Source organism: Aquarana catesbeiana, linkage group LG01 (assembly GCF_042186555.1).
Source record: "Aquarana catesbeiana isolate 2022-GZ linkage group LG01, ASM4218655v1, whole genome shotgun sequence".
NCBI lineage: Eukaryota > Metazoa > Chordata > Amphibia > Anura > Ranidae > Aquarana > Aquarana catesbeiana.
This window is the reverse complement of record NC_133324.1, coordinates 145,377,266-145,400,898: the sequence shown is the minus strand read 5'-3', so window position 1 is coordinate 145,400,898 and position 23,633 is coordinate 145,377,266. Positions and strand designations below refer to the sequence as shown.

General features: G+C 42.3%; 1 protein-coding gene across 3 annotated transcripts in view; it reads right to left on the bottom strand.

The window, feature by feature from the left end:
* Positions 1-23,633, bottom strand: part of RASGRF2 (Ras protein specific guanine nucleotide releasing factor 2) — a 502,009-nt gene that overhangs the window by 247,163 nt on the left and 231,213 nt on the right. For all 3 annotated transcript variants that reach the window (XM_073624437.1, XM_073624439.1, XM_073624438.1), the window contains exons 4-5: positions 14,480-14,569; positions 3,671-3,924 (exon numbers count right to left, since the gene is read on the bottom strand). In XM_073624437.1, the coding sequence (XP_073480538.1) occupies positions 3,671-3,924; positions 14,480-14,569 (344 nt within the window). The remainder of the gene's footprint in view (positions 1-3,670; positions 3,925-14,479; positions 14,570-23,633) is intronic.

Below are 23,633 nucleotides of genomic sequence, written 5' to 3'. Positions count from 1 at the left end.
AGACTGGTATCTGCTCCTTTGTGCAAGGAGGAACAGGATGAGTACCTCCAGAGCCCTACAAAATGACCTCCAGCAGGCCACCGGTGTGAATGTCTCTTACCAAACAATCAGAAACAGACTTCATGAAGGTGGCCTGAGGGCCCAATGTCCTCTAATGGGCCCTGTACTCACTGCCTAGCACCATGGAGCTCGACTGGCATTTGCTATTGAACTCCAGAATTGGCAGGTCCGCCACTGGCGACCTGTGCTTTTCACAGATGAGAGCAGGTTCACTCTGAGCACATGTGACAGACATGAAAGGGTCTGGAGAAGCCGTGGAGAATGTTCTGCTGCCTGTAACATCGTTTAGCATGACCGGTTTGGTGGTGGGTCAGTGATTGTCTAGGGAGGCATATTCATGGAGGGACGCACAGACCTCTACATGCTAGACAATGGTACCCTGACTGCAATTAGGTATCGGGATGAAATCCTTGGACCTATTGTCAGACCCTACGCTGGTGCAGTGGGTCCTGGGTTCCTCCTGGTGCACGACAATGCTCGGCCTCATGTGGTGAGAATATGCAGCCAGTTCCTGGAGGATGAAGGAATTGATACCACTGAATGGCCCCCATGCTCGCCTGACCTAAATCCAATAGAACATCTCTGGGACATTATGTTTCAGACCATCCGATGCTGCCATGTTACACCTCAGTCTGTTCAGGAGCTCAGTGATGCCCTGGTCCAGATCAGGGAGAAAATACCCCAAGACACCATCCCTCGTCTCATTAGGAGCATGCCCCAACATTGTCAGGCATGCATACAAGCATTGGGAGGCCATATAAACTACTGAGGACCATTTTGAGTTGCTGCAATGAAATTTCAGCAAAATGGACTAGCCTGCTGCATAATTTTTTCACTTTGATTTTTGGGATGTCTTTGAATTCAGCCCTCTGTAGGCTGATAATTTTCATTTCCATCAAACAATGTTGCATCCTTTCGTTCCTAACACATTACCCAGTCCAAATCAGTATAGATATCCAGCATGATATTTTTTCCCATTAAGATCTGATGTGTTTTCAAAGTGTTCCTTTACATTTTTTTGAGCAGTGCATTTGGCTGTAGCAGGAGGTAGTTTGTTTGCTGAAAGGCTAGAGATAATAATAATGAGTGTCTGTGGTCAACAGAGAAGCATGGTGGAGGTTCCTTGCAAATTTGGGGCTGCATTTGTGCAACTTGAGTTGGAGATTTGGTCAGGATCAATGGTGTCCTCAATGCTGAGAAATGTGAGCAGATACTTATCCATCATGCCATACCATTGGGGAGGTATGTAACTGGCCCAAATATATTCTGCAGTAGGACAACCCCAAACATGCAGCCAATATCATTAGGAAGTAAAATGCCTAAGTTGCCTAAATTGTTTGCAGAGCAGTATATATATATATATATATATATATATATATATATATATATATTCCCTTGAAAAAGTATTCATAACCCTTGAAATGTTCCACATTTTGTAATTTTCAAATCAAGCAAAAACGTAATTGTATTTTATTGGGATTTTATGTGATAGACCAACACAAAGTGGCACAGAATCGTGAAGTAGAATGAAAATGATAAATGGCGCTCAAATTTTTTTACCAATAACTATCTAAAAAGTGTGGTGTGCATTTGTATTCAGCCCCCTTTACTCTGATACCACTAACTAAAATCTAGTGGAACCAATTGCCTTCAGAAGTCACCTAATTAGTAAATAGAGTCTACCTGTGTATAATTTAATCTCAGTATAAATACAGCTGTTCTGTCAAGCCCTCAGAGGTTTGTTAGAGAACCTTAGTGAACAAACAGCATAATGAAGGCCGATGAAAAATACCAGACAGGTCAGGGATCAGTTGAAGAGAATTTTAAAGCAGGCTTAGGTTATAGAAACATATCCCAAGCTTTGAACATCTCACGGAGCCCATATAACCCATCATCCAAAAATGGAAAGAGTATGGCACAACTGCAAACCTACCAAGACATGACCGCCTACCTAAACTGACAGGCTGGGCGAGGAGAGCATTAATCGGAGAAGCACGATAACTCTGGAGAAGCTGCAGAGATCCACAGCTTAGGTGGGAGAATCTGTCCACAAAACAACTATTAGTTGTGTACTCCACAAATCTGGCCTTTATGGAAGAGTGGCAAGAAGAAAGCCATTGTTGAAAGAAAGCCATAAGAAGTTTTGTTTGGAGTTTATGAGAAGCCATGTGGGGGACACAGCAAACTTGTGGAAGAAGGTGCTCTTGTCAGATGAGACTAAAATTGAACTTTTTGACCTAAAAGCAAAACGCTACACGTGACGGAGAACTAACACTGCACATCACCCTGAACACACCAGCCCCACCGTGAAACATGGTGGTGGCAGCATCATGTTGTGGGGATGCTTTTCTTCAGCAGGGACAGGGAACCTAATCAGAGTTGACGGGAAGATGGATGGAGCCAAATACAGGGCAATCTTAGAAGAAAACCTGTTAGAGTCTGCAAAAGACTTGAGACTGGAGCAGAGGCTCACCTTCCAGTAGGACAATGACCCTAAACATACAACCATAGCTACAATGGAATGGTTTAGATCAAAGCATATTCATGTGTTAGAATGGCCCAGTCAAAGTCCAGACCTAAATCCAATTAAGAATCTGTGGAAAGACTTGAAAATTGCTGTTCACAGACGCTCTCCATACAATCTGACAGAGCTTGAGCTATTTTGCAAAGAAGAATGGGCAAAAATGTCACTCTCTAGATGTGCAAAGCTGGAAGAGACATCCCCAAAAAGACTTGCAGCTGTAATTGAATCGAAAGGTGGTTCTACAAAGTATTGACTGAATACAAATGCACGCCACACTTTCAGATATTTATTTGTAAAATGTTTTGAAAACCATTTATCATTTTCCTTTCACTTCACAATTATGTGCCACTTTGTGTTGGTCTATCACATAAAATCCCAATAAAATACATTTACGTTTTTGGTTGCAACATGACAATGACATGATACACATAAACACACACACACACACACAGTATATATAAGCTGTTTTACCTGCCAATGAGATTTGTATTTCTGTCTGTCCAGTCCTAAATTGTTTAGAACCCTTCCACACAGCATAGCCAGCAGATGGCACCACTTTCTTTGTTGCATTTAGAATTGCACTCTTCCAAGCCTCAAGCCAGTAGATTGGACAGTGAAAGACTGGCAGCAGACTGATAAGGTCATCTCTCTGCTCACTCTGCTCTCTTCAACTGTGTTCCTTGTTTGGATTTGTACATGCCACTTGTCTAATTGGCCTACAAAATGGCCCCTCCCTCTCCAAGTCAGAGTGCTGCTGTACTGTACATAAACTGGCCATAGATGATGTTCAAGCACAGGTTCAGAACCACGTTACACCAATGAAGTAGATAGGAATCTGCTGACTGTGTTTGATGTGCGTATCAAACAAAGAAAAGCAGCTGCTATCTACATAAGTGATTGAAGTCAAATCAGGTACTTACACTGGTTGCATTTTAAATACGGTACATTTATTGAAAATGTATTAAATACAAAACTGTATTCATGTGTCTTTTTTATATCTGCTTGGAGTTTGGTTTTAAGCTGAAAAATGCATTTAATGATAGCATGACCTACTTTATATATGAGTATGAGGCAAAGTGTTGTCACCTGTTGAGGAAAACGCTGCTCACATCATCATGGCTGATGGGTGGCTTCTTAGAACTGGCTGCCATCCTCAGCGGCCGGAGGAAGCAATTCACAAGGATATAAAGCTGATGCACATATTCCGCCTCGGCCTCAACCATGTTAAACACTATTTGATTCCTCTTCCTCATGCTTTCTGCATGCGGTGAACATATGTAGTCTTGAACAATTGTCTTCCACTTTCTTCTGCACAGCCAGCCACGCATAAAACTCTGAACCTGAACAGATAAATTGTGTTAGTGGAATTGAGGAATTGTGCTCTCCCTGATTTATCAATCAATAAGTAGCCTCACGATAAACATTTTTTCCAACTATATATGTTTTTATCCAACAATCAGTGTCAATATAAAGTAATAACTAGTATTGTAGACCAAAAACATAGAAATGAAGTTTCTTTATAACTGGCAAGCCTAAATACATTAAGTGAACGAAACGTAGAGAAAATCTTTAAAGAGTAACTTTTGTTGAGGAAAAAACATTCCCCTCTGGTGATCTATGTACAATACAAGGATTTTAACAAACTTGGTTGCAGATTCCTACCTTTTGTTATTCTGAAGAAATCCATGTGTGTTTGTCTGTATCCAAGTGGAAAAGTGGATCTAATGGGAGTGGTTTCATAATTATCAATCAGCTGCTGCACCTGCAGGGCTCCAATTAGGAAAGCTGCTGGGGCTGCATCCCTTTAGACCCGATTTCCTATTGGGAGTATCTCACCAAATATTACATTTTTGTTGCAGGGAATGCCTGATATCTGACTTCTTCTGGGAAAATCAGTAAGCCAATCATACAAGCAGGAAATTATTTTTCTGGGGGGTGTCCTGTACACATTTTGTGTACGGGAACACCTCCAGGTTGCCATATTGCATTTTACAGAAAATTACAGAGCTGCAGATTGAAAAAGAAGATGGTACTTTTTAATACCATTCAACTACAATATGACAATTTTTTACGCTATATTATTTTTTCTTTATTTGCTATTTTTTTCCCTTTAAGATAAGCATCCCCATACATACAGGGACAGAGGAATGTTGGTCCACGTTAATATAATGAATGTCTACATTATAAAAATTAGAAATAAAAACAAATTTCTTCAATTCTCTGCACTATATCATATGAACAGGAATGGAAGAAACCTAAAAGCTCAGTAATTAATGTAATCATAAAATAGGATTTTTATACTCATCATAAAATCTTTTTCTCAAAGTCCATTGGGCTTCCACTAGCTGCTTCTCTCCCCCATCCCCCTAAACGCTTACCTGCGTCCTGTATCAATCCAGTGCTGTGCCCATCTGCAGTTCTTCTCCCCTCTCTCTTCTCACAGGAGTATCAGGCAGCCCCTATGAGGAGAGAGTGGAGAGCAGGGCCAGGGCCAGCACACAGCCCGGCTATAGCAAGTGGCTTGCTATAGGAGCACACAAAAAAGAGAAGGAGCAGACAGCATCGGCTGGGGACTCCAGAGGAGGAAGAAAGGGGCCACTCTGTTTAATACCATTGCACAGAGCAGGTAAGTATAAACCTCTTTTTTTATTTTAATAAAAAAATGTTTGACATTACAACCACTTTAAAGAAAAATCAAAACCAAACAGATAACGGCTAAGCTGAAAAAAGGCATATAAACCGTTTAGCCCAATAAAATATTAGTATTTTTTAGCCAATCTCGTGACACACACAGCCCTGCCATAATCTACAGACAAGATGGTAATATCACTATTAAGAGCACAGAGTTCTATAGTTTCCTGTGTCACCTTTGCTCATCCAGGCTACTTATTAAACAGAGGGGGCATCACCACAATGATCTGCTCTGTACTCTCTCCTCATCTAGGACCACTTATACACCTTTACCGTCAGATCCAGGGCACGAAACGTACTTACATACATTAGCTGAACTGTGTCCTTTGCAGACTTCCTGCATTATCTTAAATAGGCTATTTAACCCAACTAGTTTGTTTTATCATGGACTGCAGAGAATAATCAGCCTTAATGTTCTAGAGATATCAGAGTGTGAGTGGTTGAGCAGTTTAGCAAAATACAACTGTATGTCAGTCCTCAACATCTCAATGCGCAGCTCAATGCGCAGAGATTTTAAGGCATAAAGCAAGAAGAATGTGTATGTATTACAGGACGGAGATAGACCTTATCCATCCTGGACACTGGAGTACAGACTTGCTATCCCTGTGCAACCCCTCACCTCCCTACCTGTCTGCTGGACCATCCTTAAGCCGCCACGATTGCCAGATAAACCCACGGCCTTCTGGCTCTGTGACCGCCACCATCTTCCCAGCCTCTGTCCCACAGTTTGAAGCTGCATCCTACAGTCAGGTCCATAAATAATCCATAATTGTGACATCGACACAATTCTAATCTTTTTGGCTCTATACACCACCACAATGGATCTGAAATGTAACGAACAAGATGTGCTTTAACTGCAGACTTTCAGCTTTAATTTGAGAGTATTTACATCCAAATCAGGTGAACGGTGTAGGAATTACAACAGTTTGTATATGTGCCTCCCACTTTTTAAGGGACCAAAAGTAATGTGACAATTGGCTGCTCAGCTGTTCCAGGGGCCAGGTGTGTGTTATTACCTCATTATCCCATTTACAAGCAGCAGACAAAAAGGTCCAGCATTCATTTCAAGTGTGCTATTTGCATTTGGAATCTGTTGCTGTCAACTCTCAATATGAGATCCAAAGAGCTGTCACTATCAGTGAAGCAAGCCATCATTAGGCTGAAAAAACAAAACAAACCCATCAGAGAGATAGCAAAAATATTAGGTGTCACCAAATCAACTGTTTGGAACATCCTTAAAAAGAAAGAACGCACGGTGAGCTCAGCAACACCAAAGGATCTGGAAGACCACAGAAAACAACTGTGGTGAATGACCGAAGAATTCTTTCCCTGGTGAAGAAAACACCCCTCACAACAGTTGGCCAGATCAAGAACACTCTCCAGGAGGTAGGTGTATGTGTGTCAAAGTCAACAATCAAGAGAAGACTTCACCAGAGTGAATACAGAGGGTTCACAACAAGATGTAAACCATTGGTGAGCCTCAAAAACAGGAAGGCCAGATTAGAGTTTGCCAAACAACATCTAAAAAAGCCTTCAAGTTCTGGAACAACATCCTATGGACAGATGAGACCAAGATAAACTTGTACCAGAGTGATGGGAAGAGAAGTGTATGGAGAAGGAAAAGAACTGCTCACGATCCAAAGCATACCAAGTCATCAGTGAAGCATGTTGGTGGTAGTGTCATGGCGTGGGCATGTATGACTGCCAATGGAACTGGTTCTCTTGTATTTATTGATGATCTGACAAAAGCAGTAGAATGATTTCTGAAGTGTTTCGGGCAATATTATCTGCTCATATTCAGCGAAATGCTTCAGAACTCATTGGACGGCGCTTCACAATGCAGATGGACAATGACCCGAAGCACACTGCGACAGCAACCAAAGAGTTTTTTAAGGGAAAGAAGTGGAATGTTATGCAATGACCAAGGCAATCACCTGAGCTGAATCCAATTGAGCATGCATTTCACTTGCTGAAGATAAAACTGAAGGGAAAATACCCCAAGAACAAGCAGGAACTGAAGACAGTTGCAGTAGAGGCCTGTCAGAGCATCACCAGGGATGAAACCCAGCGTCTGGTGAGGTCTATGCATTCCAGACTTCAGGCTGTAATTGACTGCAAAGGATTTGCAACCAAGTATTAAAAAGTAAAAGTTTGATGAATGATTGTTAATCTGTCCCATTACTTTTGGTCCCTTAAAAAGTGGGAGGCACATATACAAACTGTTGTAATTCCTACACCGTTCACCTGATTTGGGTGTAAATACCCTCAAATTAAAGCTGAAAGTCTGCAGTTAAAACATATCTTGTTCGTTTCATTTCAAACCCATTGTGGTGGTGTATAGAGCCAAAAAGATTAGAATTGTGTCGATGTCCCAATAGTTATGGACCTGACTGTATGTCCTCTGGAGCCCCGGTTCACTGCATCTCTTACCCAGCATCCCATCCATCACTGTACATAGAGGACTGCTGAGCCGCTACTGTACACCCGATACGGCCGTGATCTCCTGGGGCCTAGTGAACACCACCATCTTGCTGCCCTGTGCCCTGCTGAGTGCTCAGAGACTCCACCGTACTAGACAGTAGCACACAGCATCAAAGCTTCACTCCTCCTACCCGTCACCCTGCTGGGGAGTGCGGACTGCTGGACTGACACAGACTGCCTGATCTGGCAAAGATCCATTGGGCCTGGGTACTGTTGCCACCAGGGTTACCGCAGCCTCCTATCTGAACACCTGCTTGTGCACTGCCTGCTTTCCTCTCTAGAGCGCCCCTCTGCCCCTTGTGGCTTACTCTGGGCAGATGTCCTCAAAAAAGAAAAATACAAGACGCCATCTGGACCGGGAGACTCCAGTCACTACTGGCCGCACTGTAGATAGAGCCCAGAGAGACTCCAACTGTGGTAGCACCAATCCCATCACTGCAGGACAGCACAGCCATGATCCTTGCTGAAATAGAACAGAGCAGGACCATCTTGCTGAAAAATGCAACCTTATCCGTAACGACCTTGACAAAATGGGGGGGGGATAACCAAACCAAATACAGAATATCTGCCACCGAAGATCTTACTGCCACCCACGCTACCTCCATTGCTGAATTACACCACATGGTTCAGACCCTGGTCGCAAAATTGGATGACACTGAAAACTGACTAAGACAGAATAACGTTAGAGTTCTGGGACTGCCTGAGGGAGCTTGCTGGGGCTCATGGATCTTCCCCCCATCTATGTGGTTGAGAGAGCCCATTGGGTACCCACAGGCCGGGCAGTTCCTGGGAACTTCCCCCGACCCTTTCTGGTCCACTTTCTTAACTATCAGGACAGGGACAGGATCCATTCTGAAGCCCTTAAACCCTCCACACTCAAATATGGCAACACCACCGTCCTCCTTTTCCCGGACTTCTCGGCTGAGTTGCACAGGAAGAGGAAAACTTTTAACAATGTCCTTAAACGGCTCAGGGATAAAAATGTTAAGTATAGCATGCTTTATCCTAGCCACCTCCGGGTACAACACGATGGCGTTGTTCGTTTCTTCGATACCCTCACGGATGCGGACAACTGGATACGCACTTTAAGATGAAGAACTTTTATTCTTCCAATCTACCTGATGCACAGATCTTCCACATCCTAACTTGCCTTATCCTACTAATTCTACTACAAGCACCAGAGTTACCTCTAGGGTACATCTACATCAACTACACCCTACCCAACGCGATTGACTTTGTAGAGTTTCAACTGGAGGTATCTCAACTGCTGTTCTCCACTAATCTGTAGTGACTTTATAATAGCTATATATCAGTTTGAGTTTAGGGAATAAAACTGACTGGAACTGTTGTTTTGGTTTCCTGCTTCCTGCTGCAGCCTCTGTCCTCTAGGCTGATCTCAATCTCCAGCTGGTCAATCTGCTTCTCTGCTCTGCTCTGGAATCAACACACCCTTTCCAACCAGGAGATGTGGTCATGAGAAAGCAACTGAATAAAGTCAAGGGATCTGGATTCCCCTTTGGACCCCAGACAACAGTGAACAGAACAGCAGTCCTGATGGAACAGTGTCCCCAGTGGATCCAAGTGACCAGAGTAAAGAGAGCAACAAAGGTGGGATGAAGCAAGTGATACAAGACCCCAGAAGTGAGACAACAGACAAGCCGAAAGAAGACACAGAAGGTCCTGGCTACTGTCTCCCCAAACTTCTGTGGATCATTGGGTAACATCTTTTCCTCAGGACACAGTGTGTCACACCAAGATTTTCAGAGCGCTGCTCAGTAAGGAGTTCCATCTTTGTAGGCCCAACTCTAACCAGCTCAAGTAACCCCCTGGGGGGGTGTTTATAAAGCTTATACGCCGTGAATGAGAGTGCAAGGCATGTATATCTGGTGAGTGCGGCTCCATATGAATGATTCACAATCACCATCGGTGTGGTGGAGGGGAATGTTCATGGCAGAGGAAGACCATAGCTTTACATTCACGTATTTGATGCACTTGTTTGATGCACATTTCTGGTATGGACTTTATTTCTACAGTTTACATTTAATGTTGCATGAATTGTTCACTGTGATTTATAAACAATTTATTCACATTTTTTATCATCAGAGAATTAGTAAAATTAGTTGCAGTATCACGAGCATTTATTTGTGATTTAGCATTAGCACTTTAGGTCAGGCATGTACCATCACCATTTATATGATTTATTAATAGTTTAGTGTATCTGGTTCATAGCGCCACTATTATATATAGGTCCTCAATGGCGCCGGTTAAACTGGGCGGCACCCTTTCGTCCCCATTTGCAATTGGAAGGGGGACGAGGCAGGGTTGCCCGCTGTCATCAGCCCTTTTTGCTTTGGTGATGAAGCCACTTGCCTCTGCTATTAGACAGTCTGACAAGGTCAGGAACATCCAGGTCAGTTCTATACATGAAAAACTGGCCGTGTATGCAGACGACCTCATTCTTTTCTTAAATGATCCTGGTCCTTCTCTTCGAGAGACACTAGACTTCTTCCTGATTTCACTTACTGCTCGGGGTCTTATGCCCCGTACACACGGTCGGACTTTGTTCGGACATTCCGACAACAAAATCCTAGGATTTTTTCCGACGGATGTTGGCTCAAACTTGCTTTGCCTACACACGGTCACACAAAGTTGTCGGAAAATCCGATCGTTCTGAACGCGGTGACGTAGAACACGTACGTCGGGACTATAAATGGGGCAGTAGCCAATAGCTTTTGTCTCTTTATTTATTCTGAGCATGCGTGGCACTTTGTGCTTCGGATTTGTGTACACACGATCGGAATTTCCGACAACGGATTTTGTTGTCGGAAAATTTTATCTCCTGCTCTCCAACTTTGTGTGTCGGAAAATCCGATGGAAAATGTCCGATAGAGCCCACACACGGTCGGAATTTCCGACAACACGCTCCGATTGGACATTTTCCATCGGAAAATCCGACCGTGTGTACGGGGCATTAAAGTTAACTGGGAGAAGTCCCAAATACTGCCAATTGACAATGCTGCAAAATCCCAGGCAGACCCCACTCTCCCACTGATATGGACAAGTCAGTTTGAATATCTTGGCATTCATATCTCTCAATCCCCAGCTGACTACTACATGCTTAATTTAACTTCATTGGTACAAACTATGAAGGAGAGGTTAAAAGCCTGGGCCCATCTCCCCCTCTCCCTGATTGAGCAAATTAAATTATTTAAGATGAAGCTATTGTCTGTTTTTCTTCATGTCCTTAGACATTTCCCTGTGTGGATACCCAAAAAAGTGTTCCGCCTAATAAATACAACTTTGCTTTCCTTTCTCTGGGGCACGAGCCAGCCGAGATTTAAGCTGACGGTGCTACACAGGCCCTGGGGTGAGGTAGATCTAGTTTGTCCTGATCTGTACAAGTATTATTTGGCTGGTCAGTTGACCCATGCACACAATGGCTGATATCGGATGAGTCCAATGCAGCGGTGGTTTTGGAGGCAGCCTGTTTGAGCTCCTACGAGACACTGAGGAATGTGCTTTACCGTGGAACTCGATCGCCTTTTCCCCTCACACTAGTTATGAAGGCTGTCCTAAGGGTGGGGGCTGCGGCACTTTCCCTGCGTCCTGTGTCCTGTGGGCATATCTCACCACATACCTCTCTGGCTCAACCCAGTCTTGACGCAATTTATCTCCATACCTGACCCAAACATCTGGGCACTCAAGGACATTAAATATGTGGACCAGATATGCATGGGGGGTCAGTTTCAGGCTTTTGACGAGTTGAAGCAAAAATATGATTTACTAAACTCACATCTGTTTAGATATCTGCAACTGAGACACGCTTTCAATACTCAGTTCGAGAACTCACAAGTGGCTTTATGTACTTCGACTCTGGAGGATTTGCTCAGAGACAAATCTATGACTAAGCCTATGTCCGTTATTTACAAAGAACTACTACCTAATGTACATAGGGGACTTGAAACTCTCAGGGCCAGATGGGTTGAAGACTTTCCTACAATGGACACAGAGGACTAGGAGGAGGTGTGGACATGCCCCTTTTCACAATTGGTCGCCGCGAGGGACCGACTGATTCTATTTAAAATCCTACATAGAGTGTATTTTACACCCACACAATTACATAAAATATATCCAAATATTCCAGATTCTTGTTGGCGATGCGCCGCATCCTCAGCGGACTTCATGCATGTTTTCTGGACCTGTCCACAAGTAAATTTGTTTTGGAATGAGGTCATCACATTTATTCTAATGCCCTGTACACATGATCGGACATTGATCGGACATTCCGACAACAAAATACATGGATTTTTTCCGACGGATGCTGGCTCAAACTTGTCTTGCATACACACAGTCGCACAAAGTTGTCGGAAAATCCGATCGGTCTGAACGTGGTAATGTAAAATACGTACGTCTGGACTATAAATGGGGCAGTAGCCAATGGCTTTCGTCTCTTAATTTATTCTGAGCATGTGCGTCAGATTTGTGTACACACGATCGGAATTTAACCGATCAGATTTTGTTGTCGGAAAATTTTATAGCCTGCACTCAAACTTTGTGTGTTGGAAATTCTGACGGAAAAAGTCAGATGGAGCCCACACACGATCGGAATTTCCAACAACACAATCCGATCGTGCTTTTTCCGTCAGAAAATCCGACCGTGTGTACAGGGCATTACAGTTACCACTATCCAAGTCCCGCTGACGGGGGAAGCGTATCTGTTAGGACTTGTAGAACGTCTGGCCAATCGCTGGGTGGTCCGAACCCTTTTAGAATTCTTACTGTATTATGCACACAAGGCCATTGTACTCAAGTGGAAATCCCCTGTTGCACCATCCATTAATTTCTGGAATCGATTAGTTAATGCAGCCCTACCAATGTACAAGGCCACTTATCTGTCTAGGGGGTGCGCTAAGAAGTTCCATAAAATGTGGAATATCTGGATGGAGTCTGCAGATACAAATGCAGATTCTCTGGACGACTAATGAGCTTTAGGATATACAATCTGTTCTTCCATAGGTGGTGGAACTTTGTGTTTCTGCCACACAGGGTGGATGATCTCCTAGGTGACTGGGTTCTAGGAGAGAGGGCATCTTGTTAATGTGTTTGCCACTGAAGATGGCCAGGAAAAACTCCTGAACCCCAATTTGTATAGATGGATTGAGCGTACAACTCTAGGTTGTTTTAGGATGTTCTAGTTTTGCTTTTATTGTTTTAGTTTTTGTTTCCTTTGTGTCTCCGAGCCTGGGTATGCCCAAGAGGCTCTGTTTTGTAGTCTACAATTTAAAACTACAATAAAAATAATAATTAAAAAAAAAACAAAAAAAAAACAACAATGCACCAGGAAGATTCACCTGCAGTGAATGTTTGCTTAAAGTCACATTCACTGCTTTATAAGTATAACCTATACTGCTTGCAATCAGAAATTACCTAGATGCAGGAGGTTTCTATCTAAGCTGCTTCCTAAATCTGGCCACAGATGGTTTGAATCTCGGCCAGTTCAGCAGGGACCGGCCGTGATTCGAATCATGTATGGCCAGACTGAATTTATCGATCAACTTGTGTACAAATAAAATCTGACAGGCTGGTTGTACCCAGTGTCTTTGCAGGAGGTATTTCCCACATCAACACTGTCTGTGTTGATGGGAGAATAAAGCAATTTTCTATCCTGCAACCTATGGTTGCAGGAAAGAAAATCGCTCCATCTATGGTTGGCTTAAAACTGGTGTAAATCATCATTTGAGAAGTGTTAATATAAATCATCAAACAAATAGGAAACATCTATCCTGTAGAAGAAAATGGGCCACTTAAAGGAAACCTGCTAAAACATAAACTGCCCTTTTCCTTTGAAAACACTGGCTGCCATGTAGACTACCATATTGCCTGGCTGCCAAGTGGACCCTCTTGCTTCAACAATTATGCCGCGTACACACGACCAGACTTTCCAGCAGAAAAGGTCCGACGTCTTCCCTACGTCTTCCCGACTGAGTTCCAACGGAGTTCCAATGGACTTTCGACTGAATGGACTTGCCCACACACGAATGGACCAAAGTCCGTTCTTTTTGAACATGATGACGTACGAAGGGACTAGAAAAGGAAGTTCAATAGCCAGTAGCCAAAAGCTGCCCTTGCGTCCTATTTGGTCGGACCAGTATACAGACGAACGGTTTTCCCCGATAGAAATTGATTCCGTCAGACAGATTTGAAACATGTTCTATTTCTAGGTCCGTTCTTTTTGAAGAAAAAAGTCGATTGAAGCCCACACACAATCGGAATATCCAACGGAATGATTCCATCGGACCTTTTCTACCGGAAAGTCCAGTCATGTGTATGCAGCATTAGAGGCATTAACCAGGTGGGCACATAGGGATTTTTGACTTTTCTAAAGCTTTCAAGAAGCATGAAAGCTTTTGGTTCAGTAAAAGTGTCAGACCATTATTTCAGAAAGAGTTCAGAAAATGAAATAGTTGTCAGAAACTAAGTAGTTGTCAAAACGAGTTTAAAGGAAAAACTCCAGGTACATATGATACTTTAGCTGATCCATTGTAAATACTTGGAAATATTATATGCACAGGAAAGGATGTACTACTCCAGAAATAGAAGAGCCAGGGATCTGTACTGTAGGTAAGCTGCTGCCTGAAAGACATGTGGAAAATGTATGCTCTGAATGACTATAAGGGCACCCCAGTAGAATGACATAGATTTATTCCTTTGTTTGCAGGTTACCTTCTTGATTTTCTTGATGTCCGGATCTTCTTCTTCATGGTTGAGGTGGTAAGGTCGCATCCGTTCCTTCGTTTTATTGAGAGCTACAATCTGGTAAACACCACAAAAAAAAATATGTTGAAGGTCACATATAAACAGCAACACAATATAATCAAATGAGGAACAAAAGGAGTGAAGTAACTTTGCATCTAATGAAATCAAATGACATTCCAACATTCTAGGAAGAATACCAATTAATGCCAACAAAAAAAGCTATTGGTTAAAATGATCCTCCAACCAACCAAAATATCTTTCTTTTCAGATTATCATTTTTAAAAAGTGTTATCAATAAAAATGATTATTTACAGAACAGGATAATTACAGTCTGAAAGATATTGGCTACTACTCAAATGATCAGAAACGGCTTATACAAGTATAGATCACATAAAACAGCTTAAATTTAAATTATGGAATAATATAGCTCACCTGCTCCTTGTTTTCCCCTCATACGGGTTCATGGACAATGGACAATGGGCACTACAAACATTACTCTTCTAAATCACCCAGCACTTCAAATCTCTACTTTTATTATAAATGACATAAGGACAGGATGTATTTTCTCAAGCAGCATGCTTATATCTGTAACTATTATTCATTTACTTATAATCACTGCGATATCCAGTCTTTGAGAAATAATTTTGTAAAATAGGTCTATGTATTGTATAACCCGCATAATCCAATAAGGCTAGGTTCACACTGACCCGCACTGTGCGTTCTGGTTGCGGGTATTGCATCGATTCCCACACCTGCAACCGAATCGCACTGCTCTTGCGAGACGCGCCATTCTGAATGGCAGCCCCACACATCTCAGCTGGCAGTGTGATCACGGGTGCAGGAACTGTAGGGAAACCGTATGGTCAAAAATACCATGCAGGAACTGTAGGGAAACCGTATGGTCAAAAATACCATGCGGTTTTCCTGTGGCCGCATTTTTAAAAAGGTGCATACATTTAAATGAAAACGCAAATGCAGGACGCACGGCCTGCCCGCACTAGTGTCAATGGCTACTTCTACCTTTCATTCATCCAATGCTTTCTTCAAAATTAAAGTAAATATAGACATACACCACTTTACCTAACCAACAGTGGTGGAACAATCATTTTTAACCAGTTATGGTCATTGGGCGTGCTACATAGATAGATAGATTCAATGCCTTGAAAAAATATTCATACCCCTTGAAACTTTACACATTTTGTCACGTTACAACCAAAAATGTAAATCTATTTTATTGGGATTTTATGTGATAGACCAACACAAAGTGGTACATAATTGTGAAGTGAAAGGAAAATGACAAATGGTTTTCAAATTTTTTTACAAATAAATAAGTGAAAAGTGTGACGTGCATTTGTATTCAGCCCCCCTGAGTCAATACTTTGTAGAACCACCTTTCCCTGCAATTACAGCTGCAAGTCTTTTTGGAGATGTTTCTACCAGCTTTGCACATCTAGAAAGTGACATTTTTGCCCATTCTTCTTTGAAAAATAGCTCAAGCTCTGTCAGATTGGATGGAGAGCGTCTGTGAACAGCAATTTTCAAGTTGCCATAGATTCTCAATTGGATTTGGGTTTGGACTTTGGCTGGGCCATTCTAAAACATGAATATGCTTTGATTGAAACCATTCCACTGTAGCTCTGGCTGTATGTTTAGGGTTGTTGTCCTGCTGGAAGGTGAACCTCCAACACAGTCTCGAGTCTTTTGCAGACTAACAGGTTTTCTTCTAAGATTGCCCTGTGTTTGGCTCCATCCATCTTCCCATCAACTCTGACCACCTTCCTATCCCCGCTGAAGAAAAGATAGATAGATACATGACACACTTATAAAGTAACATCAGTGATGTCAAGTAGAGTTAGGATGTAGCAGTGTTATTATTACTGTGTTGTAACTTCTCAGGTTATTTTACAGCAGATCAAAGGAGTGATCTTTGGGGCCCATTTACCAAACTACACTGTGGTAATGGGCTTTACTGCAATGCAATGCACAGTAACACTTGTTACATGCGTTATTGCAGAACTATGCCATATATTCTAAAAGGCACCCCTATGCACCGTCTCAACTTGTTGCAAGGCTGAAAATGTTGCATGCACTGTATTTGGTGCATTAGCCGGCCCATTAAATGAATGGGCTACTGCATATTATGTCAGTTAAAGCAATCCTGCAAGTTAAAAAAAAAGATGAAAAAATTGAACGGTGTTAGTGTTTAACCCCTTAGTAACTCTTAGTTAACCCTAATCAGCCCTAAGTAACTCCTTTTCTCATTAACTATTTTTTTTTGCTGCTGATTTTCTTTCTTTTTTTTACAGTGTACCTAAACCCAAAAAAGAAAAATATAATATATTGCAGACTGCTAGTAGTTGTGGTGGTTGAATTTTTCTTCTTTAAGCTGCTTTTGTTTTTTTTAACCTGGTAATCCTGCAAATAAAGCCCTTCCCATCTATGGAGGGAGCCATAGTTGTCAACCTAGGTTGTTCTGATATGGACTACAAAATGTCCATATCTCTTCATCTCTATTACAGGGGTAGTAGGGCAATTGGTAGCTTACAGAGGATAGCTAGGTAGGAAGATATTATTCCGTGCAGTTCAGAGGAAGTGACAAGGATACTGCATTTTTACACCCTTTGAATATAGATTGCATAGACAATATTACCAGGAGAAAACCTTGTTTGTGCTGAAAAAAAGCAACACGTATTAATTTGTTATCCTAAGTAGGGATGAGCACACCCTCTTCTTCTGTTCGCAGCAGAACATGCGAACAGGCAAAAAATTTGGCAGAACACATGAACACCGTTAAAGTCTATGGGACACGAACTTGAATAATCAAAAGTGCTCATTTTAAAGGCTTATATGCAAGTTATTGTCATAAAAAGTGTTTGGGGACCTGGGTCTTGCCCCAGGGGAAGTCCCCATGTCGTCAGAGGGGGCGGGGTCACCCGGTTACGTCACCGTGTGGCCCCACCCTCAGTTATATAAGAACTGTCACAAGCGAAGAAGCGTCACACGGCAGGAGCCTCCCATCGAGGATTTTTTTTTCCGGTTCGTCGGCGGCATGGTAGAAGAAGATGAATGGACATTTTTATTTTTTTATTTTTTAATAAAGGACTTGTCCCAAGCTATGTCTTGTCTTTTTTAACATTTTCACACTTTTTTTTGTGAAATGGTAGGGGTACATTGTACCCAGTTACCATTTCACACAGGGGGGAGGCCGGGATCTGGGGGTCCCCTTGTTAAAGGGGGCTTCCAGATTCCGATAAACTCCCTGCCCGCAGACCCCCACAACCACCAAGCAAGGGTTGTGGGGATGAGGCCCTTGTCCCCACCAACATGGGGACAAGGTGCTTTGGGGGGCTACCCCAAAGCACCCTCCCCATGTTGAGGGCATATGGCCCGGTACGGTTCAGGAGGGGGGGCGCTCTCTTATCCCCCCCTCTTTTCCTGCGGCCTGCCAGCTTGCATGCTCGGATAAGGGTCTGGACCCCTACGACATTTTTTTTTAATTTTGGTTCGGGGTTCCCCTTAATATTCATACCAGATCCAAAGAGCCTGGTAATGGACTATAGACACCCCCCCAGGCACAATATTTAAAGGAATATTTAATTTTTATTGTTTCACTTTAAGCATTAAAAAAATCACTGCTCCCGAAAAATGTTTGCATTGATACATGTCCCCTGGGGCAGGACCCAGGTCCCCAAACACTTTTTATAACACTTTTTTGCATATAAGCATTTAATATTAGCACTTTTGATTTTTCATGTTAGTGTCCCATAGACTTTAACAGTGTTCCGGCAGCTTTCGAATTTGCCGCAAACATCGCATATTGTTCGCTGTTCCGTGAACACCCAATGTTCGAGTCGAACTTATGTTCAACTCGAACATCGGGCTCATCCCTAATCCTAAGTAATGACAACTGAATCAATGGTCCATAGAGTGTACAGGTGTGAAATCATTTATTACTTTTTTGTTTCCAATATGAAAGATGGAGACTTTGTGGTTTTATGCTATATACTTTATTCTGGATCTAGAATTTTTTTCTGCAGAAAAATTGGCCTCAGTCCTCTTACATACCTACAGTGGGTATAGAAAATGATTACCTTCCTTTAAAATAATCAAATGTTGTTGCTTTGCAGCCTGAAATGAAGACAGACACAGTTTTTGTTTTATCCAGCTGTATATAGCATCCAAGTGAAAGATATAGCACCAACATCTCAGGAATAAAAATCAAAAGCAGAATCACTGAGTTGGAAAAAGGATCACCCCCTCCTAAAAATTACTTGCAAACTCAATCAGGTGTAACTAATCAACTTCTCAATGGCACACAAAGCCATTTGACTTTCAACTGTGATCAGCTGTGGTCATTTTGATTAGCTCAGCATGAAAAGAGCATTTCTGGAGAATTTCAGTCCATAGTAGTGCATCTGAAGCAAACAATCAAGTATGGGTAGCAAGGCACCGTCAAACGATCTCTGGGATAAAGTTGCGGACAGGCAAAAGTCATGAGATGGATACAAAAACATTTTCAAGGCTTTATCAATGCCTAGCAGCACAGTGAAGTCTATTATTAAGAAGTGGAAGGTATTTGATACAACACAAACCCTCCCTGGATCAGGACGTCGCTTCAAAATGGATGGAAGAGCCAAGATGAAACTGGTCAGGGAGGCTACAAAGAGGCCTACAGGAACCCTGAAGCAGTTTCAGGAATTTATGATAAAGAGTGGTCATTGTGTGCATGTGGCAACAATACCACAAATTCTCCACAAATGTGGCTTGTATGGAAGGGTTGCAAGATAAAAAAAACACTCCTCTAAAAAGGCCACATGCAGTTTTGACTGAGCTTTGCCAAAATGCACCTTGAAGATTCTGAGGCCACATGGAAAAAGATGTTATGGTCAGATGGGACTAAAGTTTAATTATTTGGCCTCAACACCAAACAATATGTTTGGTGGAAATCCAATACAGCTCACCATCCAAATAACACCATTTCTACAGTAAAGCATGGAGGTGGTAATATTCTGTTATGGAGTGTTTCTCTGCAGTAGGGACAGGAGCACTAGTCAGGATCGAAGAAAAATGGATGGGGCAAAATACCGTCAAATTCTTGAGGAAAATCCGCTGCCCTCTGCCAGAAAATTGTCAATGGGGAGAAGGTTTACCTTCCAACATGACAATGACCCAAAGCACACAGCAAAAATGACCACACAGTGGTTGAAGGACAAAAGAGTGAATGTCCTTGCATGGTCAAGTCAGAGTCCAGACTTAAACCCCATTGAAAGTCTGTGGAATGACTTGAAGACTGCGGTCCACAAACGGTCACCATCAAATTTAACTTAACTTGAGCAGTTCTGCAAAGAAGAGGGGACAAATATTGCAAAGTCTAGATGTACAAAGTTAGTAGAGACATATCCCAACCGACTAAAGGCTGTAATTAAAGCAAAAGGTATTTCAACAAAATACTGACACAAGGGGGTGATCCTTTTTCCAACTCAGTGATTCTGTTTTTGATTTTTTTTTTCTGAAATGTTGGTGTCATATGTTTCACTTGGATATTATAAGTTGCACTGAGTAAATACAGCTGGATAAAACAAAAACTGTATCTGTCTTCATTTCAGGGTATCAAAGCAACAAAAGGTGATTATTTTAAAGGGGGGGGTGGTTTTTTTCTATACCCACTGTACATCCAAAGACTATATCATGTAAAAAAGCTATGCACAGCTTATCTGTAGTCTGTACATACTTAATATCTTAATATACAGGAGCTAGTTTATTACATAATTAGATGCTTTCCCTGTCTCATAGGTATGCTAATTTAAATATTTAACACCATTAATTTCTGTATCACTCTTCTCGGAATCTGCTATGGCAATATCACAGTGCAGAAATATCTATGGAGACTTACAATGGAAGTACACTGATTAGGCTGATGCCTCTTGTTCATAAATTTAAAAAAAACAGCAGAGGAAAAAGGTATCTGCAAGAACTTCACACGGATTTCTGATAAAAGATAGGACATGTAAAGAAATTCAGGAGAATTCAAAACAGCCCCATTGGCCCTTTTCTGCCAGTAGTTTCCCTAACTACTTGCCTACCAGGCCAATTCTGACACTTCTCTCCTACATGTACCGGTAAATATCAGAATTAAATTAAAATTAAAAAATTACTTAGAACCCACAAACATTATATGTTTTTTTTGGCAGAGACCCTAGGGAATAAAATGGCGGTTGTTGCAACTTTTTATCTCGCACGGTATTTGCGCAGCAATTTTTCAAACGCGTTTTTTTTGGAAATGCATTAAAAAAAAAGACAAAACAGTACAGTTAGCCCAATGTTTTTACATAATGTAAAAGATGATGTTATGCCGAGTATACCTAACATGTCACGCTTTAAAATTGCACACACTCATCTAATGGTGCCAAACTTCAGTATTAATGTTTTTTTTACAGGTTACCTGTTTAGAGTTACAGAGAAGGTCTTGTGCTAGAATTATTGCTCTTGCTCTAACATTCGCGGCAATACCTCACATGTGTGGTTTGAACGCTGTTTACATATGTAGGCGCGACCTACGCATGCGTTCACTTCTGCGGGGGTGCTTTCAATTTATTTTTTTTATTGTTTATTTTACTTTTATTTTTATATTTTGATGCTTTCATCTTACATTTTTTTGGGGGGCATGACAGGTCCTATTTACAGTGAGATCTGGGGTCTATAAGTCCACACATCTCGACTCTAGGCTGGGAAGCCTGAAATCAAAAAAAAAAGAAAAAGAGCGATCTCGGCATCCCAGCCAAGGAGGCGGCATTTTTTCAATTGCAGAGACCGGGTGTGACGTCATAACATCGCGCCCGGCCTCCGAACGTCTAGTCTTTAAGTGGTTAAACTGACTTCATTTACAGATGGTCATCCCTTTGATCTAAAAGAACCAAACGTTACATTGTTTATAGTTATCGCTGAGCAATGTTGATAGAAATTTGCCAGAGGCTCTTTTTTTTTTGCCAGCTGTGAGTGAGCAGAGAATGGCTCTGCACTGTTTACATATAATCGTGGAAATGCCGGATTAAGATCGTGAGGGGTTGAATCGAGATTGCGATTTTTTAACGAATAATTGTGCAGCTCTACATTTGCACCAGTGATGGTAACATTACCGACACAAGTGGCGAATTCAGATAGTTCACTTTAAGAATATGACGCTATGGCAGTAATCAGGAAACTGACAGTAATCAAGACTGAGTCTGAGCTGGCAAACAGAGGTACGCCAGTACTCAATGCTGGGAAGCTGTCATGCATGTGACAGCTTCTCACACAGAGCTATATCTCCAGCTCCATTCAGTTGTTGGCTGGGGGATTCCCCAGCAGAAAGCTAAATGTAAATGGGATACGGATGATGTCATTACCCTAGTATGGATATATTTGGGAGATTACTTGTCATTGGGTGGGTGGAGCCTTATGGAGAAAGGAGGGGCTAGTTCCCCATCAGGTCTGCTTAATCTTTGATTGACAGCACACTGCAGTGGGTGGACTTGAAAGCTGTTCTATTCAAAGCAAACAAAACTTTAAAGTGGTTCTTTAAAGGGTTTCTTCTAAAAAAAAAACCTTCTGTGTGGAATCCCCTCGCAGCCCCCCCCCCCCTAACTACATAGCCCAATCTCGATCCAGCAATGTGCTTTCTTGGCTCTCTCCTTCCTCACTGGCTCAGATAAAGCAGCGGGAGCCATTGGCTCCTGCTGCTATCAATTGCAGTCAGTGATAAAGGGAGCAGGGGATGGGGCCGAGCCCCCGTCTCTGTGTGTCTTATGGACACACAGAAGGGGGCTCGAGAGCGAACATGCACAAGTGCCTCTATAGCAAGCGGCTTTCTATGGGGCACTCAGCGGGGGGGAGCCAAGAGCGCCAGCAAGGGACCCCCAGAAAAGGAGGAACGGGGCTACTCTGTGCAAAGCCATTGCACCACTTTAAATGAGTATTAAAAATGTTTCTTTTATGATCAAAATATCTTTTTTTTTTTAAACAGACAATGCTGCCCTTCCCAATATTTTTAGTGGAAGACTTTGGTTCATTCTGGCCACCTTACCATAAACTTACTGGTTATTAATTTGATCACTGATCCTAAAGTCATATAACCTCAAAGGTACAGTTTCATTGTCTTGACCTGTTAACATGCTTGAAATAACTGCATAAAATTATATAACTGCCACTACATATTAGGCCAAATTTCTACTACAAACAGTTTTAGATGTGCTGTTAGACTCAAGAGCAAAAAACTAATTAAACCCACTAATCTGCAATAATAGATACAAATTTAGTTGCTTATAGAAACCCTGTTACTTTGTCCATATAGGGAAAAGTGACAGGGTCTGTTTAAAGCCCACCTCACCTTCACATTGGTACCTTGCTACTCTTTCCTCTGTCGCAGGTGTCACAAAACACTTGGTGTCTGCTGGTGTTGAGGCTTGGGCCCCTTTCACACTGACAGAACGATGGGGTTTGCCTGTCAGTTTTTCAGGCAGATACGATCTGACCATCCATAGCCCTCTATGGAGCGGTGGATGTCAGTGGAAATGTGTCCGCTGATACTTGTCGGTATCCGATCCTGCCTACTAAAAACAGACAGATGGCGATCCATTCCCCATCCGTCCGGTGAATCGGATGACAGTTGGTCCGTTTCCATCCGACCACCCCATAGAAAACAGCGGGCTATGTCCACTCTGCATAGCGGAGAGGACACGGACCTGTCATCTGCCTGTTTAGTGTGGTTAAACGGAGAGATCCCCCTGCTGAGCAGGCAGATCTGCATGAGTTTGCCTGGTCTGAAAGGAGCCTTAGAGGGAGCAGTGATGTCACCCCCTCTATCATGTGACCGGACCTGCACTTTCACATTGACTGCTAGTAAGTGGCACCAGCATTGCATTCCCAGAAGCACCAGACATTGTTTTCATATGAGAGGGAGGCCTGATATAATGATTAGAGCTCTACCTGAAAGGGCAAGTTGACATGGGCTACCTAAATTTGTAACAGAAGTGATGATATAAAAATTCCATTTGTTGTATGAAGACAATGCTGTAACTTCAGCCCTGTTTGTCCTGTAATACCTCTGTCCTGAGCCTGTACATTCTTGCTAATAACTGTTAGT